This window comes from Nesoenas mayeri (genome assembly GCF_963082525.1).
Source record: "Nesoenas mayeri genome assembly, chromosome: 5".
Taxonomy (NCBI): Eukaryota; Metazoa; Chordata; class Aves; order Columbiformes; family Columbidae; genus Nesoenas; species Nesoenas mayeri.
The window spans coordinates 40697882-40723890 of record NC_137548.1 but is presented as its reverse complement, the minus strand read 5'-3'; the positions used below and the strand labels follow the sequence as shown (position 1 = coordinate 40723890).

At 43.5% G+C, this 26009-nt stretch overlaps 3 protein-coding genes across 4 annotated transcripts in view; all 3 read left to right on the top strand.

The window, feature by feature from the left end:
- Positions 1-5685, top strand: part of MAPKBP1 (mitogen-activated protein kinase binding protein 1) — a 97974-nt gene extending 92289 nt beyond the window's left edge. The window contains 5 exon segments of the mRNA XM_080345260.1: positions 3-146; positions 149-592; positions 4025-4117; positions 5118-5124; positions 5126-5685. Of these exon segments, the coding sequence (XP_080201386.1) occupies positions 3-146; positions 149-592; positions 4025-4117; positions 5118-5124; positions 5126-5411 (974 nt within the window). The 3' untranslated portion in view covers positions 5412-5685.
- Positions 5686-9544: 3859 nt separating this feature from the next.
- JMJD7 (jumonji domain containing 7) lies at positions 9545-21037 on the top strand. 2 transcript variants are annotated; one of them, XR_013922163.1, is made up of 9 exons: positions 9545-10240; positions 10912-11065; positions 11999-12252; positions 13061-13117; positions 13582-13677; positions 15127-15203; positions 16306-16465; positions 17929-18524; positions 20976-21037. XR_013922163.1 is itself a non-coding variant. In XM_080344957.1 (8 exons), the coding sequence occupies exons 1-8, from the start codon at positions 10174-10176 to the stop codon at positions 18015-18017; spliced, it is 954 nt and encodes a 317-aa protein (XP_080201083.1). In that variant the 5' UTR covers positions 9545-10173; the 3' UTR covers positions 18018-18796. The 2 variants fall into 2 exon arrangements, 1 of the variants encoding a protein (XP_080201083.1); XM_080344957.1 differs by lacking the exon at positions 20976-21037 and having other exon boundaries at positions 17929-18796.
- Positions 19768-23769, top strand: LOC308040714 (acyl-coenzyme A thioesterase 1-like; the record flags this gene model as incomplete). Its single annotated transcript, XM_080344956.1, has 3 exons — positions 19768-20221; positions 21522-21724; positions 23041-23769. 3 exons carry the CDS (start codon positions 19768-19770, stop codon positions 23638-23640), a joined length of 1257 nt encoding a protein of 418 aa, XP_080201082.1. The 3' UTR covers positions 23641-23769.
- Between the last annotated feature and the right edge of the window lie 2240 nt (positions 23770-26009).

Genomic DNA, 26009 nt, shown 5'->3' with positions numbered 1-26009 from the left:
AGCAGATGCTGAGAAAATTAAGCTACCAGTGAAAGAAAATGTTCCAGTGAAACCAGCACTTCAGCCAGTTGTAAACTGCTCATCTCCCAAGTCCTTCCACAGCAAGTTGGCATCATCAAACCGAGCACATCTGATTCTTGACATTCCAAGCCATTGCCTGATAGACCCACACTGGCTTCCTTCTCACCCACTACCAAACCAAAAATGCCGCTCGAGCCACAGTCTCCGCAGTCATCTGCTGGGACCTGTAAAAAGAAACCCTCTTTTCCTGAGGTCCGAAGCTCCAAGAGGGAGAATCAAACTGCTGGGTCTCTGGTTCCTGGCAGAGAGATCCCAACAGGACTTGCTAAGGAGAGCCCAGTGGAGAGCCCAGTCTCACGGACAAGTTGCCAAGATGAGCCAGACACTAATCCAAAACTGAGGGAGTTGTCAGAGGGCTGGCACCTAAGGTCTCCAGAGGGCACACTGCCAAGGTGCAGGGAGAGGATCACCGGCATCGCCTGTGTGCTAGACAACCAGCCCGGACTTTGCCCGCTAGACCCCATCAGGCCGAGGTCTCCTACGTCTTTAACTGCCTCAGCACAGGTCTCAGGTGTGCATGGATACCCATCTCTTATCTTCCCCCTTCTGTCTCCTGTCTTTGTGAACCGCCTCACGATCCCATCACATTTCTTTACGTCCAGCTTCTGGCCTGTCTCGTCCTGTCTGCACCTGTCTCGTTCCATAAGCCATCCCCTCAATGGTGAGACACTTCTTCAACCTGACATCTTTTTCTCAGTCTTTAATTTCAATTTCTGCTGGGTCTTATGTCTGAAGGTCCTTTTTAGCTGGATATTTTGTAGACCTCAGCTCACTCATGTTTTCAGTCATACAATTACATGTAGGGGCTAAAACCTCATTCTGGTCAATGCTAAAAGCTGATGTACTGGGGGATCCCCATGAGTGTGCGTAGGTTACGTCCTCTGTGCCCCCCTCATGGCATGTCTGACCAGCAGGTGAAGGTGCAGGCCAGCATGTGCTGGCTGAACCTAGCAGGCACGGATCATAGTAACAGTGAAGTTATGCCAGGCAGCTCAGCAGTGTGCGGGTCCAAAAAGGTTTGCATATGACTTTCTTGTATGAGATGAGGCTTGACCAAGGTGCGTTCTTTGCTGTAGTGACCTGTGAGAGTGCGAAAGTCTCTGTGCTGCTATCACTCTGCTTTGAGGACATGACTGCAAACTGGGTATGCAGTGCACACGCAGGCCTAGCCTTTGCATTAGAGGATAAGGAACGTGGATTGATTTTGAATTATCTCTAGTTTGGAGAAAAACGTGCAGGGTAGGAAACTGTTTTACCTGCTGAAAACAGCTCTTGGATCTGTTACAGGCCCTGGTTGAAGGTACTTCAATCAAATGAAAACTAGCAGGTAACTTCAAACTGAAGCAAAAATCCTGCTCTCCAAGGCAGCAAAACCCCCAGGGGCAGAGAAGACACTGTTGAGTCCCACAGCATTTGCTGTGGGATTAAAACCTCCAGAGGTGGTTGTTTTGTGTCACATCCCGAAAAGAAATGTTCCTTCCTGAAATACTTAGCTGAGTTGTGCAGTAGGAAGCTCAATGCTAACAACTGCACTGATACCTTTTACCTTAAGGCGACTATAGAGTGCTCAGTTTTTTAATCTCTTTTTGTCATGTTGTTCTTATTCATATCTGAGAAGGGACACCTCTGTAATCCTCTGATCAATTACTTTTTGTGGTGCCAGGCTGCTCCACCATTCATCTCAATGGTTAAGCACAATATTTCTGCACTGAAGCATTGTGAAGGGATAATCTGGTTTTGATGTTATTTTTCTTTTCTATTTGGATCAAACTCCCTGGGGTTGAAACACTCCTACATAAAACAGGAAATGTGGTGTTTTTGTCTGAGGAACCTGCTGGTTTTACACCTTAGGGTAGCTGCTCTGTAGAACAGCGAGTACATTGGAAACTTTCAGATCCTACCCCCACCGGGGTGAGGTTTCCTCCAACAGCAGATGCAGCCTGGAGCTGTGGAATCACATTCTCCAGCAGAAAAGTAACAGCACAGTTGTCTGCACTTCTTAGGCTGAGTTTTTCTGAATTTGGGAATCAAACTACACATCCTGTGGTTTTTGGTCAGTTGCTGTGAATGTTTGTTCTCAGAATTAGAACAGATAGTGCAGAGAAAGAGCAATATTTTTTGCAGCAGTGATTATTATTTTTTTTGAAAGCAGCTCCCATACATAGCATGCCCTTACGGAGTATTTAGCAGCATCCTTTAGTGAGTTAGAATGAGTTAGCACAGTGGATCCCTAATTTTTTTTCTGTTCTCAACAGACAACCATCAGCCTTCCCAAATTTTTAGTGGTAAATGCTGGAAAACCTGTTTAGATCCAAGTTGGCTATTGCTGTTAACAATTTACTGTGGCTTCTGTGGGTCATAGTGTGGCAGTTTAGATTAGAACTGTAGGGTTGACAGAGACCTGTTCTGCTTTTGACTTGCTCTGTGACTTTGGGTTTCCACTTTATTTTTCTGTCTTTCCATTTTTCTGCCTGTGTAACAACTGCAGGTAAAGAGACTTAATGGTTTTTGTTAAAGCATTTTGATACCTACAGCTAAAATGCTGTGGATGAGCTTAATACTGTTGCTATGTTTCATATTCTCTACTGGTTTCTGAAGAGCTCTGCTTTGCACACCTGAGAGGCAGAAAATGCTATTACTCCAGCATTTATGTTGTGTTTGTGACCTTTCTCCAGACGGGCAGCTCACAGAGCTGGAGACCAGCATAAAAAGCATGATTAGAGGAGAAATCCAGAAACGATCATGAGAAAAGACAGCTGGGTTAAACAAAAAAAGAAGGGAGGAGGGGAGTAGGAAAAAAGAAAAAGATAAAAAAATAAAAAAGGCAAGAATCTTGGACTGCACTGAAGCGCGCTGAGCTCCAACTCTACAAGGTTGGATGATTTGGGAACAAAAAACGTGTATGGAAGGATTTGTTCATGACCCTTTGTTCTTCTAGATGTGTTTTTTTTTTTTTTAAATGTATAAATAGATGGTTTTCTAGCTCTATTTGTTTATATATCATCTAGATGTATTCATCAAATTAGCTAAGTTTTCCTTCAGCTTGTTCAAAGATGACATTCTTTGAAGTGCAGAAATACTAGTCCTAATGTGACCAAGTTTTGTTTTCAGGTAACTAAAGGAAGCTGAATGGTGTTTGTCCACATCTTTGCAAATAGCAGATAACTGCAGAGTGTGTGTGTGTCTATGTCTTTGTTGGTGGTTTATGTCTAACTCAGGAAAGTGTTTATTTTATTAAAACATTGCAGGCCTTCAACTCTGATGCTTTGGAGATAATATCTGGTGGGGGCAGGCAGAAGATGGTGTTCTTCAGTTGCTTGCTTTTTTTTTTAATTTTCATCAGCAGTTGCATATCCCGGGTTGCTAAGAAATGTGATTCTGTTGTGATTGAGTTTGGTTGTCAACATTCCTCTGGACCTCAGTCTTCACTAGAGAACACTGTAATAATTCAGTATAATCCTCAGCTCTTAGTTGTACACTGTGCAGAAGGATACATGAGGGAAAACGTGTAGATTTCTGACTAGGTGAAGGCTAAATTAGAGGCTCCTCATATCAGTCCCTTTTGCCACAAGAAGCCTTCATTCAAACTTGACTTTAATTGTAATTGAGAATGACCTGGGTAATCTGTGACTGTCTTTAACTGTAACAAAAAAGTGCGGACTGAGAAAAACCATTGTGGACTTTGGAAAAGCTAAAGAATCGAAAACCAGGAACGTTTGAAACAAGCAGCATCTCTAAGTAGTATGAAGGAAAGCTCATGTAGAACTTGCCAGTGTAACGATTGGCTCAAACCAGCCCTGAAAATTGAATGAGAAGTGTGTGCACATGGTCCTTCAAATAGGTATTTTAAAAAAATGTTTTCTGACTGTGAGATCTCTGATATTGGAGCATGTCGGTGCCTTAGTTTTGTTGTTTGGTTTTTTTTATTTCCCCCTCCCTTCAGAGTCCTGCATCAGCGTGGAGCAGTGTGAGCACGTGGTATCGGAGCTGCAGGACAGCATGCGCAGAGCCATTCATCTGTACCGCGGTTTGCACGGTGAGTGACCGCAGACACGAGCTCTGTTACAGCGGGTTGGCTATACAGCCCTTGAGCATCAAGTGGACGTGCTTGCTGGCTCAAGGCATTCTCTTGGCTGGGTGTGCAGGGACACAAGCTGCCTGGTTCTTCACTTGACTGCACCTTAAGCTTGAACTGGGGAGGCAGGAATTCCTGGTTTTCAACTTTTGGATTTTTCCAAAGGTTTGCTATGGTACTCTGAGCAAATCAATTACTTTTCGGTCTGTTTAGCCTATCTGTAAACTGAAGATAACAGTATGCTCTTTTTCAGAGGGGTATTAGGGAATTAGTTAATATTTATACAGTGCTTCAGAGATCTGAAATATTATAGGAGCTTTAAGTTTCATTATCCCCATCTGTTCTCTGTCTTTGATGCCTGGGAAAGGGATTAGCAAATGCGAGATACCATGGTAATCCAGCCGTGAGAGGGAACATGCAACCACTCGCCTGTCCCTCTTGCTGCCAGACCAGAGTTATGTGCAGAACAAATCACAGCTCCTCGTTTCTTTGCTTAGTGCTGGTCTGTCAAGTCTCCTCTAGTGAGAGTGAAACTTCCCAGTGAGCTTCTGCTGTGTGGTCCTCTGCAGCTCTGACCCGAGCGCTTGCATGGGCTCGCTGACCTTGCTCTGTTCTGTGACCAGCCACGTCTGGCAGACAGAAAGGAAAGGAGACTGCGGCCCTGTGCTGCAGCTGGGAAACATAGCACCTCCTTAGGCCCAGTATAAGGGGAACACTACCCAAAAATATGCTTCCCATCTCTGTCCTATTGGAGTAATGCCTCTGGATTTAGTGTGACTAGCAGTATTGGATGCATGCCCTGCTATATGACTAAATTGGCAGCCTCGAACGTTCAAGAAAAGGACACCTGAGTGGTCTGCAAATCCTCATGGCTTCACTTCCCTGAAGGGCTGAAATCACTCACTTGGTGCTCTACCTAAATCGCAATGCATTTATTTTTTTTTCCCTTCTCTATTTTTAGGTGTTAAAAGATATGGAGTCTTCCACTGACAAAGATAAAATAGCAAGTCTCCTGACAGAAACTTTCTCCTCAATGAAGAGAGAATTGGATTCTCTGAAGGATGAGGCAGAGCTTCCAAAGGTTAAGGAGGTACTGGTGAAGCCACAAGATACCACTAGCCCACTGAATGAGGGATGTGGTGCCAATCTACCAAGTCCCAAGACTCTGGGAGATGAGCAGACACTGGCTTTGCTGGAACAGTACTCAGAACTATTGCTACAAGCTGTGGAACGACGTATGGACAAAAAACTCTAAGAGGGTTGGCTTTCAGGTGTTTGTGAATACACAGAAATAATCCCAAGAAGAGGACCACAGAGAGCTTCAGAGTGATGCTATCATCGCACTGGTCTAGGGCTGATGGGGAGACCTTTGTAGATTTATTTCCTCGGGCCTCTACAACTGACTTGCTCTAATTCTTAGCAATGTGCTGGCCACAATTTTAATATTTTTTTCCCCAACGGTCTTCAACTTCCTGTGTCTAGACGAAGTCTTGAAAGAGGAATTTGGAGAAATTGCCTTGAAATTTCTTCATAGCCAAGAGGTCAGGACATTTGGCACCTAAAGAAACAAAGAAAATCCAGTTTATCCAAGAAATTCTGAACTGCTGACTAAAAACCAAGGAGTCCAAGTGAAGCCAATCCCTTCCCCTCCAAGGCTTCAGGAAAATCAAGCAGCAGACTTTTTATGGATTTATTTATTAATTTATTTTTCTGACAGTTGCTCTTTGTCACGTTTGTGGCTATTATCTTTGTCCTTTAACAAAAACTGTCAATCCCTTTGCCATATCCGAGCAAGAAACAATCTCTGTATTATAAACCCCCAACAGGGAGACAGGCTGGAGTGTCTGTGCAATTAATGAACTATTTTCTGCTTAAATCTTGTCTTGCTGTTCTTTCTTTTCCTGCCTTAGTTTTGTTACCTGGAGTAATCCTACTACTGTCATGACAACCCTGTCTGCTTTTCTCTTGTTTCCAGGCAGTCCCCATGCTGTATTTTATCTGCATTCACCTCCAGGGGAAGGTTCTGCAACCCTTGGACCATGTTACTTAATGCATTCAGTAGTGGTATTTTTAATCTGGAAGTTGATGTTATATTGATACTTTGGACTCTGTTTTCTGCAGACATTTTTCAAATGGGATTTATATACAAATATGAGAACTTGTTTCAGGCACCTTTCATGATTAGAAATTAGATATCATCTTTGTTATTGTGACTGGGAAATTTGAGGTGATGATTTATTTGTTGAGAAGTGACATAGAAAAGCTGGATTCCATCTCTTACAGTGTAACTTTGGATATGAGAGATCTTCACTGCAACGGCTCATCTCTGTCATTTATTCATTTCACTGTGATAGGACATTTTCTTTTTTTTGTTTTCAGGAAAACAGAATATTTATATTCCAAGAAAGATGGGTTTCTCCTACCTTTTGTAAACTATTTCAAATACCTAAAAAAAATGGTTTCCCAAGAACTCTGAGCAGATATTTTGGGATAGGATTACCACCATTTCCCCTGCTCCCAGCCTCTTTGCTTTTCATGAATGTCTTGTCTGAGAAACAGAAAACCTTCCCTTCTTGCATTCATGTGTGCAATACTCTTCTCACCCTGTGGAGCTTCTCTAAGCCCATGCTAACTTGTGTTTGTTATGGCTTAAAACTGTCCAGTGATGGTTTTTTGGTCAATGATAAGCTAAGAAAAAAAAATTCAAACCAATGGAATTCTTTAGCACCTTCCCCCTTACTCCCACTCCTTTCCACAACAGGGACAGACATACAAAATGTTTTATTTCTGCCTCCATCTGCAGTGTGTCTTGTATTTATTTCAAGGCAGAAGAGTGTAATCCCGGTTTATAAAGCTAATGCAAGCAACAAGCTTTTGGTGGGAGAGAGAGACTGCTAGCACATGTGGGAGTCACTCAAAGGCAGCCAGACCTCATCACTTGGTTCCACAGGTTACAGGCTTGAAGCAGTTTTCTTTTTTTCCTGCCCTGGCTGTCATCTCTTGGAAGCCCTGTGGCACTTGGAAATGCGCTTTGTTGACTTCTCATCTTTCTGTGATTGGAGATCTGCAGTGCAGCCTTTTTTTTACTGGGCTGGCCAAGCTGGTGTTGGATGACTTATTTCTCCCTGATAACTCCAGGGCTGAATAATCTGCAGTTGTCACTCTAACAGGTTTGCTGGCTGATCACCCCTGCCGAGTGCTTCAGGAGTTGGCAGTATGGGGAGCACTTTGAGGGCTTTCTAACTGCTTCTGCTTGTAATTTAAGTCTGCCTAATCCCATTTTATGTGTCCTTGCTAACCTTTCCTTCCATGGGCTTGTACTGAAACTTTAAAAGTGTTATTTTCTAGTCCTGTCTCAGCATCCTACTGTGCTGAATCAGCTGGTGTGCTCGGTCACATGGGCAGCTTCTCCTGCACAGGCAGGCTTTGCGAAGGCAGGCAAGTTGAAAACCAGAGAGGAAACTTCTGTCATTTTCTTTGGGTGAAAAGGTGTGCTGGAGATGCCGTGAGTGGAATGTATGATGGCAGTCATGTTGGGTCTGTGATGGAGTTAGTGTGGGTCAAGCTTGCATTTGAGATGACTAGTTCCTCCACTTTCAGACTGTGAACATGTCCTAGTACACAGGAAATTTCTTGCTGTACTGAGGCCACAAGACACTCAGGTAAAATAGCAGTCCCTTCAACCTGGCTATTTTTTGGTACTGGTGATAATGGTTTGAGGGTCCTTTATATTACTTCCCTGTGCAATTTTATTACATTTTATTGTTTAACTTTGAGGTAGTGACAAAAAGGGTCAGAGATGATACAGAAGAGCCAGTGGTGAGAGTGAAATTCCCATTAAGGTAAAGAGCATCAAGCAGGGAAGCTGGCATAGAGATATGACACAAAGCTCCTCGGCAATGAGTCACGTGAAGCAAATCTGGTTTTTAAGTTGGTCAGAGTAGAGTTTGTTTCCTGGAATGGATTTTGCTTGGGGTCTTGGCCGCATACGGGAAACCAGAGGTAAAATCTCATCAGAATGATGGTAGAAGTGTCAGGCAAGTAGATCAGCTGGAGGATGGTTGTGTAGTTTAAAGTAAATTAGAATAGTATATGTAGGACACACAGGAAAACAGAGTAGAAATGGTCTTAGCCTGAGGAACACCATTTGGCCAATACCTGTGAAAGATACAGAAAGGCTTTGTGAAAGTAGATTTAGGACTGAGATGGTGATCTGTAATTGAAGAATGAATTGGAAGGGGGTTGTTTTTAAATAGGTGCTATTGGACCTCTTGTTTCTTTGCGTGCTGTCCTCTAAGCAACTGTTTTTTCTTTAGTGGAACGAGCTGTTTAGCCATGGCTTGGATGTTACAAATTGAGTAGCAGAAGCCCAGTAAAGGAGATGCTGGTGCCACAAGTTTGTTGCTAAGAGGGCTGAGGAGTTGGTGTTTGAGACTGATCAACCGATTCTTCCCAGCTAAAATCCTATTGCTGGCAGTAGGAAATATTCCCAAAAATTCTAGTTTACAGAAAAAAAAGCGTAAATGTGTTACATTTTGTTGCACCTTGTGAACGTGTTTCACCACAGGCAGTCCATTGGTGCAGGGAGAGAAATACTGAGTGGCAACTGCCTGGGAAGTAAAGAGGCCTGGGGGAGGAGGTAATAAATTTGAGTCTATCCCTCTTGCTGGTTTGTGTGGGTGTTAACACAGACACAACCAGATATGTGTATTAAGTTATTTAACGTAAAGCCTGAAAAAATAATTTGTACCTACCTATTCTCTTTACATATATTTTGCCCCTCCAACCCAACATTTCTGGTCACAATGAGAATAGTTGTTGGGTTGTTGTGGTTTTTTTGTTTTGTTTTTTTTCTTCCATCTCATAGATAGTATTAGTTTGCCTGTAGGAGCCCCTGGTTCATTATTTGTCCCTCTGAACTGGGAGAGCTGCAGCCTGAGAGGGCAGCAAACACTTTGTTTTGTTTCCTGCTGCAGGCAGGGTAACACCTTCGTCCTCCCCATCCCTCAGTAGCACCCAGGAACTGTGTGTATGGGAGTCTGCGTTTCCTCCCCCTCCTCTCAGGTTGTCCTCTCCTTTCCGTGCAACCTTCCAGGCAATGCTTGGGGCAGGTCTTGCAGCAGCCCCCTCCCCAGTCCCCCGTTTTGCAGATTTCATTGTGACTCAGAGGAATCAGGAGCTTTCTTTCCAGGAGTAGAAACATACAAACTTAATTTTTTAAAAAGAAAGATTATGTATATAATTATATATAAGAAAAAGTGAAACACAGGTATTTAAACACCATTGGTAAATTAATGCATGTATATGGTATCTCCCCCACCTCCCCCCTTTGGATGTGTAGTATGCAGGATACTAAATGACAAAAACCTCATTAAGATAGCAGACAGGTCTTAATAGCAGCCCCTGAGTGAGCAGGTACTTCCTTCTCTGGGTAAGACCAGCGTGTCCCAGATTTCAAATCGCGTGTGTCAGTCACACGGGGGCAGCTGGGACTGTGTTGTGTGGGTAAGCTGCTGTGGACACGCGTGGGGCAGCAGCGTTGGAATAAGCCATGTCCTGGGCCCCCCTGTGCTCCAGCGCGGCCCTTTTCCTTCACCTCCTTCAAAAACAAAACGAAACAACAACAAAAAAATCCTTCCCGCTTTATTTATAAATGTGTGTTTTTACACTTTTGGCTTTAGGTAAAGTAATACTTTAAAATGTACTTTTTTTTTTTTTAATTATTTGGGAGAAAAATAATCGTTTGTTGGGTTTTTTTGCACTGTGAGGCTCCCACCAGGAGCTGTTTTTAACTCTGTATTCATTTGTACTCCGTGTCTTAAACTGTTTCAATAAAAATGTGACCATTTGTTACCCAGCTGCGGTTGAGCTGCGCCACCCACTCGGAAACGGCGCTCAGGCTCCCATGGCCTTGCGGGGGGAGCGCCAAGGGCGGCCGCGCCGGGGGAGGAGGGCGGCGGTGCCTCCTCCTCCTCCTCCTCCTCCTCCTCCTCCGGGGCCGGGCCGGGCTGCGCAGGATGGCGGAGGGCGCGGCGCTGCGGGCCGTCAGGGCCTGCCTGGCCGCCTTCCCGCGGGAGGCCCGCGGTGAGCGCCGGGCCGGAGGCGCGGCTGAGCGGGGCGGGGGTGGGCGGCCCGGCGGGAGCGGGCGGCAGGCCGTGTGCGAGCGGCGGGCACTGCGGCCTGGGCCGGGCCGCGCCGCCTCCCGGAGCTCGCCACGGGCCCAGCCCGCCCTGGGGAAAGGAAAACTCGGTGTCCGACTGCCGCAGGTGGCACCGGCATGGGCTGAACTGGAGCCTCCGCACTCCGGCTCTGTTTTCAGCCGAGTGTTTCCAAGGAAACAGAAAGGCCGCTGCAAAAAGAAAATGAAACTCGAGAAAATGGCCCTTGTAGGTTATTTTCCTATGTATAAAATAGATAAGCAAAGCACCATTCCAGCTTCCCAAAATCTTCCAGTGGTGTGACCTCTGCGTCAGAGATGCGTCTCCTGCAACGCGTGTCCTCCGTGCTGACTGTGGCGTGGCCGCCTGTGGCAGCAGCTGTGGCCGACAGGGGAGCAGCAGCGTGAGCCCTGGGCTGCCTGGCTCCAGCACCTCCATGACAGCCTCTGGGCTTTAACAGAGCGATTTCTGGAGCCAGGGGGCCGCTACTTGCTTTCAGTTGAGTGCCTGTGGTCGGGGGTTTGAAGCCAGTTAGTGTGCTTGCGGAAGGTGCTTCTTTGGGGACACTGAGTAAACTGTTTTTGTTTGCCTGGACAGAGCTGGGGTGGACGGAGTCCGTACCTTATCTTGATAGGCCTCCGTCCCCGCTGGAGTTTTATCGAGAGTGGGTAAGTCCAAATAAACCTTGTATCATTCGGAACGCCATCAGCCACTGGCCGGCTCTGAAGAAATGGACCTCAGCGTACCTCAGGTATGAACAAGCTTTGGGGCAAGGCTGCTGGTCAATTTTGGTTAACTTCAGTAAAACGCTCTTGGATAATCTTTGCTTTTATCCGTAAGATTAGCTCACGTTTCTCTGTACAAAGGTGTTTGGTCTTGCTAAGCTTCTTCCTGCAAACACGTTGTCCTGAGCAGTTCCGATGTGGGCAGCAGGGCGGGAGTTTTGACTGTGCAGCCAACAGACTCAGGCTATGAAACGCGGTCTGATCACTGTGCTCTGGCCAGTGCTCCACTTGGTAGCCTCTCAGTTCACATGGGGCTATAGTGCTGTAAGAACTGACCCTTTTGTGACTGAGTACACCTTAAAAAAATTAACAACAACAACAACCAAACAAACAAAAACAAAAACCACAAACAAATAAAAACACAACAAAACCCCCACTCTTTTTGAGAGGGGATTTCTGCTTAGACCTAAAATCTATGGGTTTAAAATTAAATTATTCCTGGAAATAAGGACTCTCAGCCTCATGATGTTTGTGTCTGTCAGTCTCTGCCTGCCCTCTCTCCCTCCTTGAATACTTCTGAACATACGACCACCCAGATTTGACTGGGTTAAGGTGTCCCAAGGATATCAAGCTCTGCCACGATTCATGAAAAGAAGAGGCTGAAGAGGGTCCTTAGCCTGCACAGAGGGAAAGGGAGCTCCTTTATGAACTCACCTGTTAGACACAAGATAATTTAGAGAGGTGAAAAATACTACAGTTGCCTTGACCACAGGCAGTAAGCAGAGCAAAATGCCAGAGTCCTTACTGAACAGTAGAAAATGTAGTCAAGAGACCCCCATCCATGGAAAGCCAAGGTTCTTCTGCTTGCTGCCCAGGAAACATGTTGTTTTAAAAGTAACTGGTGTCCAGTATATGGGCCAGTTGCAGATCTGGCCATAAACCTTTGATTTATTTTGCAGGGAGGTAGTAGGTTCCAAGGTAGTGAGTGTGGCAGTAACACCAAATGGTTATGCAGATGCAGTGTTTCAGGACCGTTTTGTCATGCCAGAGGAGCGCCAAATGCCTTTCATGGACTTTTTGGACATTGTGGAGAAGAAAGTGACCTCTCCCAACGTATTCTATGTGCAGAAGCAGTGTTCAAACCTCACCGAGGAGTTCCCTGAACTAGTGTGTGATGTGCAGCCTGACATACCATGGATGAGTGAGGCACTTGGTAAACCTTCTGTTTCTCCTATGTTTAGTATTTTGTATGGAGCTTTAAAACAATCATGCTAGGGACATGGCGAATGTTTGTTCAGTTTCTGGATGCCGCAGCTTGGTTTGGTTTCAGCCCCTTAGAAAGCAGAAGTGGAAAAATACTTAATAGGAGTATAATCCAAGTTTTGGGTTTGGATTACTCCAGAATCACTATGTCAGTTGTGTGTTGGGACCATCACAACTGAAATAATGTGGTGACAGGGCCATACAGCACTTCCTTTTGTATAGTGACTTTTCTCTGATTTAGAGTCATGTTTCTACTTGGATTTGTGCTGTTGCTACCAGAGCCAGCATAACAAATGAGTGAAACAACACACAGCCCCCACCCGCTTTGGTAAAATTACAGACATTTGTTTCTAGTTAAAGGCTGTTCTGTTTCAGTTGGTTTATATTTCACAGCATGTCTTTCCTTAAAATGTCAATGGAAATTATTTACTGTGATCTCACTTTCATTTTGCAACTGTGTGTAGATGTGCTGTGGTTTCTGTGTGAGCTGAGTCTTAGGGATTTGGAATGTGGAAACAAAGGGTTGTAACCATTGATTTTTAGGGTGGATGTCATGAAGTTCGGTGGGCACTGCAGTGGTTTCCAATGTAGGAGGAGGTTACTCTTGCTTACAGAGTGCTATTTGCAATGAAGCCTATCATGGTTGTGGAGGAAGTTAAAGGACAGAATTTGGCAGAAAATTATTTGAAATGCTTTTAAACATGATACTTGAAGTTCTTTTTGTGTTGACAACATTTCTCTATTCCTCAACCATACAGGGAAGAAACCTGATGCTGTGAATTTCTGGCTTGGGGAATCAGCTGCTGTGACATCTTGTAGGTATTGTATGGCACTGTAAGTCATCTGTGTGCTTTCAGCACCAGTTTAAATGGGTTTGCCTTGAATTAGTGGCTTGGTGGAACTGTGTGTTTTCTCTGACAAGGCAGTTCTACTTTAATGTGGTCTTTTTTTTGCATTCTTTCTGCTGCACTTCTGCAGCGTCTTGCTGCTGTTTCTCTGGGTGCATCTACTGGCATTGTGTCAGGCAAGACACTTGCCATTTGCTTTGTTGAATACATTTGCTACAACGTTATATTGTTACTTTCCGCTCCTACTGTCTGCAAAAAGAGGAAGCAGCCTGATAATAATAAGAGGAGAAGCTGACGCTTTCAGTTTACTGTATGTTCTGGTGTAGAGAAGGAAATAACACTGATTTTTCTCTCTTTCTCCACATCTCTTTTTTTCTTTTTTTCTTTTTTTCTTTCTTTTTTTTCTTTTTTTTCTTTTTCCTCAACTCCAGTGCATAAAGATCATTATGAGAACTTGTACTGTGTGATATCTGGAGAGAAGCATTTTCTACTGCATCCACCGAGTGACCGTCCCTTCATCCCATATGGTACATAATTTACTGTGCAGCATGTCCAGAGGTTGGAAGGAGGAGAGACTAAAATATTGGAAGATATGAAAAAGGAAGCAGAGATAGCGTTTTTATGTTTATGCGGTGTTACTCTTTCCAGTGTAAACAGAAATATCTTCTTTTTCATGCTGCAGGTAGTTTGTAAAACAAACTTTATTCTGAGGTCACGTTTTCCAGTCCTGTAAAGTAATAGGTTCGTTGATACTCATGGCAGTCTCTTCAGCTTTAGACTCTTAAGTATCTTGTCAGTATCGTGACATGTCATCTTTGGTGTTTAACATGTTTGAATTCTGCCTGCTCATTTTTTTCTCTAGGAAAAAAAGCCAGGATGCTGAAAAATAAGTTGTAATTTAATGAAATATTAAAGTTACTAACTGAATCTCTGAGAACTGGAGAAATGAAAAGAAGATATTATTGTGGCAGCATTACTTTGCATTGCCTATTTTATCTTTCTTTATGTATGTAGGAGTAGTTATATTTATACAGTCCTAAAATTACATTCAGCCCTTTGAAGGCAATTGCAAGGCTGATGTGGCACCTGGTGAAAATGAGTTTGACATCCCCAGACTAGTCCATCCCCCCACCATTCACTAGACCAGGTTGCTCAAAGCTCCATCCAGCCTGACCTTGAACACTTTCAGTCATGGAGCATCCACAGCTTCTCTGGGCAACCTATTCCAGCGTCTTACCACCCTCATTGTTAAAAATTTCATTCTTATATGCAATCTAAATTTATCCTCTCTCAGTTTGAAACGTTTGCCCCTTGTTCTGTCCCTATAGGCCTTGGTAAAAAGTTTTTCTCTGTCTTTCTTATAAACCCCCTTTATATAGTGAAGGGCCACAATAAGGTCTCCCTGGAGCCTTCTCTTCTCCAGGCTGAACATACCCCAACTCTCTCAGCCTGTCCTCAAAGGAGAGGTGGTGTCATATGTATGTGAACGTATGAAATATATGTACATCATATGAATCATGTGTTGTAAAACAAATTACTATTAAGGCACAGAATAGAGATAATAATTACATTTGATAGTGTGCAGTAAAAAGGACTGCATATTTTTGAACATCAGGTTAATGGAGAGAAACTCTCTCAAGGGAGGGCTTAGAAAACCCATGTGGTGAGGCAATGAAAGAAAAGCAGCCTGCTCTATCTGAAGCAGTTGATGAGCCCAGTCGGATAAAATTAGAAGTGAAAGGCTGACCACAAGTCAGTAGTAACTCTTACGTAGTTCTGTATTCAGACTGACTAAAAGAAACAAAAGAAACTGGATAAAAATTGAAATGAACAAAGGGAAGGACAGTGATGACAGTACATTGAAAATGGTTTTGTCTTAATTTTTCTTTTACTCAGTGAAAGTGTGACATACCCTGCTGTTAGTTTCTCTGAATAGTGCTCTGAGTGGTGTCATTTAATTTTTTCTCTGGTTCCAGAGCTCTATCAACCAGCAACCTACCACGTATCAGAAGATGGCTCATTTGAAATTGTGGATGAGAAGAGTGCAGATAAGGTAAGAAGTATATATCAAGAACACAATCAATATAGTAAAAATAGTTTTGGGCGCTGCTAAGCCTTCAAACTGAGCATATTGATTGATACTTAAAAATCCTTCGTTAATGGAAAGAGAATGCCCAGATATTTCACTTGTATTTTACTATTCACAAAGGATACCCAGCTTCCAGAAAAGATTGTTAGTGCACACCTAAAACCATTGATATCATAAACTGTCTTCTATGCACTGAACGTAAATAGATCAAGTAAAAGACTGGTAAATGGATCAATGATAAAGGAATTGGTTTCATTAAGATCGAAATAGACTTATCTGTGTTCACTTTCTTTTGGCCCTGTACTCAGGGCTCGATTTTGGTCTACAGAAGTATCACCCAGTGTAATAGAACACATCTGTCTCAATGAATAAATTGTGTTTTCCTAGTAGTAGTAAGATATATTTGATTAAAATGTATAGAGGCACTTTACAAAAACTTGGCGGCCTTTTGTATCTAATACCTTTCCATTTGCCTCTGTAATGTGTGACTAACACTACAGCTGAACTTGAGCTGGGGCTTTTTCTCTGTTTCCAGAGGGGTGCTTATGGAATCTCATGGGAGCATTCCTGTAGTGCAGTAAGGTGGAGTGTTGAGATTTATTAGTCTGTAGGACATGTAAGAAATGAATGCAGGCAAGAGACCCCAACAGGAATGGGGAAACCTCCCCAACAGGAATGGGGGGTTTAGCTGCTGGGAATAAAATTAGACCAGCGAGCTTTAGAAGAAGATAAGAATTTCTAAAAAACGGATGCAGATAATATACTCATGTACTGAACGCAGGAGGAACAAGTGACTTAAGGGGCTGGAGGTGTTTTGAAATTGTGGCACAAGACTGAAATTTGATGACTGACATTTAGCACCTTTTTCCTAATTAGAAATGCTTTACTGAAGGAGGGAAATTTTTGCATCCTTGACCTGTTCCCGGTTGAACATGGAATGCTCTGTAGCTGTACATGTTTTACTAGGCAAAATACATGTTTTGTAACCTAGTAAGTTTGGTTATCATTTGTTATTGTGGAAGGTTGCTGGATTTTTTTTACCAGGGTCATGTTCTCTTGCTTTTAGGTGCCATGGATCCCCCTGGACCCATTGAACCCAAATCTGGAACAGTATCCACTGTACGCTCAGGCAAAAGCTTTGCAGTGTACAGTGAAAGCTGGTGAGATGTTATACCTGCCTTCTCTCTGGTTCCATCATGTTCAGCAGTCACATGGCTGTATAGCAGGTAATGTTTTTGATGCTAGGTATGTTTGTGAACTGTGGTGGGTGTGCAGCTGGAGATCCCACAGCAGAGCATAACTGGTTCATCTGCCTTCCCTCAGGAGGAAATAGCAATCTTGACAGATGCTGTGGGGCTACCTCCTGGCAATCTTTTTTGTTTGTGCTTCAGAGCATTGTTGACAAGCACTAGGAATACAGCAGAAGAAAAAGGCTTTCTAGTTGTCAAGTGTGGAGAAGGATAGCTGATTCGGTGATCATGATCCAGTTTCTGTTTGTAACATGGATCTAAGTTTGTCTGTCTAGCCTGTTAACTGCAAGTTGGTAATCTATATATTTTCACAAAGAAACTGCATGTGGTGTGTGCTGTTACCACATCAGGTTATCAAAAGTCTTTTCATCTTTCTCTTTGTAGGAATTATCATAATCTATCTTGCTTTTTCCTTCCTTAAGAGAATTCCAGAATTTCAAGCATTGCTCAGTTGGGCAGGTGGAGGGGTGGGGGTGATGCAAAGTGTTATTATATCCTGTAAGTTTTGCACGGTTTGAAAAAGAGTTTTTTGCTGTCCTTTACATGGAATAATCCTGCCTGCCCAGGAAGAGTAAATACAGTATTTTGAACAATGTAACATTAGTATTCGTGTAACACTGCAAATATTGGCAAATATTGCTAGCCCTTTTTTTTTTTTTTCCCAGTATTTGCGATATTGTGATAAAAAGACAAGCTAGCAGTAAAGCAGCATTTCTGATTCTCTTTTGTCAGTAATGCTGCATCACTCCTTAAAGATTTTTCAGAAAAAAGTAGAGTTGTTTCCAGTTGCAAGCCCCTGGCCACTTTCTTTAGCAGAAATACAGAAGAGTTCATGAGTTTATTTGGCCTTTGGTCTATTAACTGCACTACAGTCTGTATACACTTGAAAAATCAGTATTATCTGAGTCTATTCTAACGAATGTCTGAAGCTAGAGCAGATCTTCCTCCAAGGACCGTTGTTACAATATTATACTGCTTGGCTTATTTTTTTTAGGAGATGTCTGCCAAAATGAAAACGAGAAGCAGAATTAAAGCACTGACCATTGTGTAGTAGTGGTGAAATTGCCATCCCCTACACACTCACAGGAAGAGAAGTTCCTATCCAGATATTAAACTTTGCAGGGTATTTGGTATTTTTGGTCTAAACAGAAGCATACATTTTCTGTTCCTAAATATTTTGCCAGCTCCTGCTCCAAGGAATCCCCAGGGTAGAGTCTGAAGAGGAAGTGGTTTGTGTTAAGACAGAATTGCATGGACAGCACTATTAAAGAGCTCTAATGTTTGCTTACATTATTTTTGGCTGTAGTCAAAGATTTGCTCCTTTTAAATTTCAGTCAGTAATAAGGAAAAGCTGAACTGTGTAAAACAGTGTATGAACACGTTTGTGAATCATTGCATTCTAGCCTTAGAAATGTTTTCACTTTTTCTTGTCTCCTCAGTAAATTATTGGTATGACATGGAATATGACCTTAAGTACAGCTATTATCAACTACTAGATTGCCTCACAAAAGCCGTGGAAGTGTCATAGCAAAAGTGGGAGACTCAAGCTTGTGATCGCTGTCTCTGATGTGATACAATCATCATCATCTGCAGCTGGAGTACAAACATGATTCACGTGAAAAGAACTGAACATTAAATTATCCTCAACAACACCTATCAAACAGATCATGGCAATTTTGCTTGATTTCAGAGTTCAGATCAATTGGCCAGGTTTTTTGGCTTGTAAGTAGAAGGTTTGATAACAACATTTTTAGACCTTGCCTCAGTGACAGTGAGCAAAACAAAATTTGAAGAGAGGCAATCCAGGTTTTGGGAATCCTGAAACAGAAGCTGTGTTTGTTCAGATCTACAGATTGCTTTTGTAACAAAGCAAGCAGACAAGGAACAACCTGCTCTGCCACCCACTTGTGCATCAGGCTGCATCGGTCTAACACATGCACTCTGCTTAAGGCAAAAGTCCTGTTCAGTTGTAATTCACTAAGTTCAGTGGCTGTGGTATTTTGATGGTGAGAAATTACAACTTCTGCAATAAAAGGTCAGTTTAAAAGCTTATTTCTGTCCTAATTTATTACCTTTTTTTTTTTTCCAAATGATGTGATGGGTGAAGGACATTAAGCAGACAAGCAAAAGTCAATGCTGACTATTTTCCTTGTTAAGCTACATGTTTTTCTTGCTGTTTTCTATTTCTTTCCACCATTGTATTTAAAGGTAGCTGTATTCTCTTACATCCTGAGTGGTGATTTTTGAGTTGCTTTGCCAGATGTAGAGTCAATCTGCACTTCACCTGTGGTCTTGTGGCATGACAAGTGATTCTGCAGCTTGTAGGCTCATTGGCTGTTGCCTTCCTTTGCCATTATTTGTTCCCTAAGGTACTATCAGATGATGTGTGTGAAACTGTAGCCAGTTTCTGCTGCCTTAGTTCCCGTTTGCATTTCCACAGAATAGAATGAGACTACTCACATGTCTGAGACCTGCAGAGTAGGACTAAAAGGCTATTAAACACAGAGACAATGTAAAAATGTAGTATTGTTGTTTATGAAAACCAAAAGTTGGTATTTATTGTCAAATTTTCAGACACTTCCTTAGAACCATCAGTGGGATGGACTGGAGGGAAATTTATTTTCCCTGTATTAGGAAAATGCAGACCCCCTTTAGATGAGTGTGGTTATTGTGAAAAAAAAATATAATCATTCTTTTACTTTGTTTATTTTGTTTTTTTTTAAAAAAAACACAGTTAAAGCATAAAGCATAATTTTACTTTGTGGTGCTTTACCAAAAATTGCTGAAAACTCAAGAGGGATTAAGGGCAGGCTTTGTTTCAAGGCCAGATTAAGATGTCAGGTTACTCCAGGCTTTCCAGTTTGTGTTCCTTGTGCCAAGCCTTGCCAACCAAGCTGGTTCTGCAGTAGAATCCAGACTTGCCCACAGTTGGGGGAAAGGCAATTTGACTGTCTCTTTTTGTCATCTTGGGATTTTTAATTTAGTCTGTCTCTATAATCAAATGTAAGATAACGCACCAGGAACACACGACAGCTTGTGTCTGTGGAAGCGGATGGTGTTGTGCACCAGCACCGAGCCGAGTGCCCAGGGGGAGCTGTGCTTGGAACTACATCTCCCAGCAGCACTGGCCGGCTGGAGGAAGCAATGACGGTGGTTCCTCCTGGACTTCAGACAGGGATTTGAACCCTGAGAAGCGACAGGTTCCTGACGATCCTGTGTCACGCAGCCCGCATCTCGCCACAAGAAAGGGCGACTCCTCTCCTGCCAGCAGAGCCGGGATGGTGGTGCAGGTGTCGGTCCTGCCTTTCTCCCGCTGCCTGTTTGATGACTCTGTGCAAATACGCGTGGAGGGACTCCAGCCACAGCAGGCAGTCACCCTCCGAGCCAGCCTCCTGGACGACAGTGGCGAGCTCTTCCAAGCCCACGCTTGCTACCGAGCTGGGAGCAGCGGAGAGCTGGACCTCAGCCACTCCCCTGCGCTGGGGGGCAGCTATTCGGGAGTGGAGCCCATGGGGCTGCTGTGGTCTCTGCAGTCTAAAGCACCCTATAAGCGACTGGCAAAGAGGAATGTCCTGACCCCTTTCTGTGTGGACTTGGAAGTGTATGAGGGCCACGGGGACATGAGCCAGTTGCTGGGAAAATGTACCAATGAGCGATGGTTTTTAGGAGAGGGGGTGAAGAGGATTTTGGTCAGAGAAGGTCGTCTGAAAGCAACCCTCTTCCTTCCTCCTGGTGAGTTTTAATTCCATTCTGGTTTTCTGGATGTATTGTGCCCTGTGGCCACTGGATGTGCTTGGGAACCCAGAGTAAAACCTTGGCTAATGATTCCCTCAGCCTGTGCTTGGTCCAGCTGCTGGATCATCACAGCAGAGCAGCGAGCAGCTGGCACTGCCCTGGCTGGTGGAGTGCTGAGGCGGAGTGTGCTGGGAGGGCCGCAGGGGTAACACGACGTCTGTTCTGTTTGCTCTAGCTGAGGGACATCAGGACCTCCCCCGCAGTGAGAACTCTGGGCAAAAGTGTACATATTTCTTAGCTCTTTAATTTAGCTGACAGGACAAAGAGACCCCCGGGCTTTGACAGAGCTGTGAGGCATGACAGCTTGGGCTGTGGAGCAAGGAATGACAAGATGTGGCGGGACCACTGGGCTCAGGCTGCAGCCAGCCCAGGGTGCTGCAGCAGCTGCCATGGATCTTCCTGCAGGCTCTGGACTTGTTTTCCTGTCTCTCTCTTTTCCTAAGTAAAAGCCAAAGAAAGAAGTCTGTACCTGGTTGAGCAGCCTGACTGCGTGGGATACCTAGGAAGATGAAGACAAATGGGAAAACAAGGTCTTTAATTAAACAGTTGTCATATTCCACAGCTCCATACAGAGACAGTGCCAAGATTGGATCCTGTGTAAAGCTGCTCTTAACCCTGAACTGTTTATGTTCCTTGAGGAGGACTTAAACATGAATATCTTGCTCTGTAATGAATAAAACCTCTCTTGCAGCTGCTGCGACACCAGATCATGTAAGGGAAGTCTGGCTCTAAGAATTGGCAGATCAGCAGCAGGAAAGAAAGGTCCTAGAAGCCTGAATTGGCAATGGTCAGTGCTGGTATTTGTGGGTGCATTTCATAACTCAGGTATTCCCTCCCTGAAAAACCTGCTAGCACAGTTCCTGAAGAAACGCAGCTCATGTGGCACTACTGTTTGTTCATCAGTCCCCAAAGGCCTGATAACATCTAGGCCAATTTCAGCTGAAAATTATGGTGGGAGAAGGATGCCCAACATAGGAACTTCCTATAGTAAGTTCCTAAGAGAGACATGTATCCAAATTAGTGTCCTTACAGTGATTGGATGTGTTCCTGAGAACTGAGAATCTCCATGGAAAGCTTCAGAGGATAATTTCCTTTTGATATCTACTGTGCTGATGTGTGTTGAGGGGGCACTACTGAAAGGACAATGATAGAAACTTTTTGAGTATGTATATATATATATATGTCTGTGTGCATATGTGTGTATATATATATATATTATATACACTTTTCATTGCAGGACCTGGTCCATTTCCTGGACTTGTCGATTTGTATGGATCTGGAGGAGGTCTTGTTGAATACAGAGCAAGTCTTCTGGCTAGCAGAGGCTTTGTGACTCTGGCTCTTGCTTACATGGCCTTTGAAGATCTACCTGCTATGCCAGAGATTCTTGAACTGGCCTATTTTGAGGAAGCTGTAAACTTTTTGCAGAAGCAGCCACAGGTAAGAGATGAATTTTGGTGCTTATCATGCTGGAAACTATTTTCCAGTTTTCTAATGTGAAGTGCACTATGTCACTGAATGCAACGAAGTTTATGAAATGTTAGAAGAAGAGGGCATTGCTCTGAAAGACAGCATGACCTGAGAGATGTAAAAGTATGTGCCTCAAGTCTAATTTTGCAAGTAGTTGGATAGCTGGTTTTGTATAGCATCTTGTCATAGTCCATAGAATGTTGTGCAAACCAGTGTTTGTGTGAGATTAAATCAAAGCAGTTCCTGGACTAGAACCACAAACCTCCTTAGTTTTTTCCCTACTTTTGCATCTTTCAAGATTTTGGAAGGGCAAAAAATACATTTAATTTTTCAACTATTTCTGAAATGTTACAGGCTTTTGATTCTGAGTAAGTTTCAAAAGACAGTAATAAAACACTTTAACAACAGAATCTCTTACAGTTGTATCATTGGAGACTGTACCATGTCTTAAGAAGCTGGGGCTGCATTTGAACAAGTATGTGGAATGAGAAGGACACTTTATAGCTATATATCATCGTACTTAAACCGAAAGAGACTGAGAGAAGTTAAGCAGCATTTAATCTTTGAATGGAATGCTACTTAATGTGGTATTCATTTCACATAGTTACTTTCTAACACATGGACACCTGGAATGTAGCCAGCGTGAGAGCAGAATTCAGCCTTGTTTGTTTATCTTGTTGCTTATGGATCTCTGAAACTTCCAGAGCATCTTACAGGACACACATTACAAAGTGAATTTGGTGTGAAGAGACTTCACTATAAATAAGTTGATTTAAATAGTTGTTTGGCTTACTCAACCTCAGGTGTAATGAACCTTATGTGTTGCAAGACAAAACAGAAGAGAACAGGTCAGCTGTAGGAGAGTATAAAAAAATGGCATAAAAGAAAATCAATGCAAGTAAACCCATGAAAAAGTAGTTTTCCAAAGGGGACCTGAGGAGAGAAGATTGAGGGAGTTTGGAGGCAGGAGCAGTAAAAGATACAATACTGAGAGCAAGTGTCTAGCCAGGATGTGGAGGGAGCAAAGAGGCTTTGTCTGTAGAGATCACCAGGAGGAAAAAGTGTTACAGGAGGAGAAATGTTGAGGAGCTGTGGAATTCATAGTCACTCATGTGGAGGCTCAGCAGAGGGATAGATATGGGAGTGATATAACCTGAACAGAGAGAGGTAAGGGGTAAAATATGGGCTGTCTTAGTTGTCTCAGGAGTGGGGAAGCAGAACTGGAGACGTTGTTTCAGCCCAGGAAAAGAGGAGTTGATAATGGTTGTTTCATAATTGTGTTTCAGGTGAAAGATACTGGCATTGGCGTTTTGGGCTTGTCTAAAGGAGCTGATCTCGCTCTTTCCATGGCTACATTCCTACCTGGCATCAAGGCAGCTGTCAGCGTATCTGGAAGTGGTTTTAATTCTTTCATTCCGTTGCAGGGGAATGGCTTCACTATTCCTCCCCACCCATATGATTTGGGGAGGATGAAGATCAATGAGTCTGGCCTAGTAAATTTTTCAGATGTCCTAGATGATCACAGGGACCCAGCGACTTGGGATTGTCGCATTCCCATGGAGAGATCCAAGGCCAAGTTCCTCTTCCTGTCCGGAGAGGATGACACGAACTGGAAAAGTGACCTCTATTGCCGGGATGCCGTCCACCGTCTTCAGCAGCATGGACTGGAAGTGGAGTTTTGCTCCTATTCTGGAGCAGGGCACCTCTTGGAGCCACCATACTTGCCTCTGTGCCAGGCTTCGATCCACAAAGTGTTTGGAATACTTATGTGTTGGGGAGGGCAATTGCGGGAGCATGCCAAAGCCCAAGAAGATGCATGGCGCAGGATACAGGCCTTTTTCTGGCAACACTTGGTGGACTCAGACATCCCTAAGAGCAAGTTGTAGTGGGAGGTGTCAAAGATGCTGACCAGGGTTGGTATTTCAGCTCTCACTGAATCTTGGAGTGGTGGCCTCTGCTGTGTTGTAGGTTGGCACCATCTGATCCACCTGTGTGTTGTAGTCATCTGAGAAAAACCCAGCATCCTGTCATGCAGGTTGCATTTGTACTAAGCTATCTTTGCCCTCAGTCTCCAGCCATGTCCTTTGATACCAGGGAATACTCACACAGGAGGAATTTTCTATAGAACTGTTTAGTCTTGCACCTTTAACTAACCTAGACGTGAACAGCCGTTTGTTGGGACAGCACATCTGTACACTTACCTTTCCTCTTGCTATTTCATTTTTTTCACATTTCTTAGTAAAAAGGTTGTGGCAGTCCTGATCTCAACTAAGTAAAGAGGCACTCTTCTGACTTATTCTGAAGTGCAGTGATAACATTTTTTTCTGGTACCTCAAAAAACAGAAGACATGAATCTTACCAGGTTACACTGGTTGTATCTTCTGTGGACTCCAGATAAGTTCCGCAACATGGTAAAGTTTCCACTGCACTGCTCAATAAATACAATGTGTATGTGTAGTTTACTTGAAATTATCTGAATGGAGCCTTCGACTGTCTTTATGCCTATTCATACACAGGCAGCAATCCTGGCTGAAGAGTTTCTATACAGGAGTCCTGACCTCCTACTGGTTAGAGTGGTGGTGGAATTTGCAGTGCTCAGGGTGGGGGTGCTACAGATGTGTTACATACTTGCTTTTGAATGTTGAAAATCACTTTATCCTCCTATCGAGGAGGAAGAATAAAGCTACTGCTGCTGCTGCTGAATTCTGAGGAGACTGTGACCTACTTCATGCATTAGTGGGATAGTGGCATACAGCTGCTTGCTGGCATTTTCTAGATATCAAATGGCATCAACTGAGCAAATTATGCTTCCTGGAGCAGTCAAGGCTCCCATTCTGACCATGGAAGCCAGCAGGAGCTGGGGTTCCCTGCATTTGCTGAGGCAGCAAACCCTTGCCTTTGGGAGAGCTGTAGTACCTGGTTTCCAGTTCCTGCTGAGACATGAGCCCTGCAAGAGCCTGGATCCTGCTGAGGGCACAACTGTGCCCTCAGTTTTCTTGCTTCAGGGAGCAATGGCTACGCAAAATGAGCATGTTGGGCCTCCAAAGGCTACAGATTCTCGTGCAATACATCCAGTGCAGAGTGTGCCTCTTCAGATTTTCCCACCTCAGCCTTCCTCAAAATGGTTAATGGGTACCACTTAGCTCAAGGTGTGGGCAATTAGAGTGGGGAGGTCTTGCTCCTTCTCACCTGTACTCATCATCGATCAAGTTTTCTGCTATTACCTCTTCTTCATTTCTGTTTTTCCCTTGAGTATTTATGTCCTGCATGGACTGTGGTTCTTCCAGATGCTTAGTGAGCTAATAGGACCTGGCAGAAGAGCAACATGTAGCAACAAGGGAAGTCAAACATATTTAAGCACTTCAGTCTGAGTAAGGGACATTTTCTTTTTCCCTCATTTTTTCCCATTTTATTGGAGCAGTCAAAAAAACCCTGGGTTGTCCATCCACATTTGCCTCAGACTCAGGGCACAAGACTATGATACAAGTGATTTTGTTCTTCTGTTTTTACTGAAAACAGTGAGGCTGATGCAGTACACTATGGTGTTCTCCAGCCTGTGGACTAACTCACGTCTATTTTAGTCCTTTCTGAGGGGAAGAAAAACGTTCTCAGCCTTCAACGGGCAGTTTACAGATCTATGCTTTGAATTACAAAATTGTGAGCTTCTGAGAAAATAAATTTTATTTAGCAAACTATCATTAAAAATAAAAATACTTCAGTGTGGTCAGTGATGTTTTCATACAGTCTGTTACGCTGTCACATTCAGCAGTCGGGTTCAAGGAAAACAGTGTTGAAACTAGAGGATGAAGGGAGCTGATGGGTGACTCCATAGCACACAGGACCTCTTTGTTTTGTTGCTCTGGAATGAAAGCTTTGCCACCGAGTTAAAAGCCTTTTGTTTCTCACTTGGATGGCAACAGGCAAGAAAGACTGAAAAAGCTGATTTAGCTGGACAGCTCTGTGCCACATACAAACAGGAAAATATGCCAGCCAACCCAGTTGCACTGGGAATTCTTCGTAAATCAGCTGGCCTTTTACAATTAAACTCCTAGTTTGAAACATGTCTTCAGGAAATAGAAACGGGACACTGAAGGAAGACTAATATAAAATAATTGCAAATGGCCTAACTTCAATAAAATGCATATGCCTGTTCTTGAGCATGTTCTTCAGTGTTTTGCTGAAGACTTTCACTATTTAATATTTCTTCTGTTGAAGAGGTGATTTAGACAAATGGGGCTAAGGTCACTTTTTATTT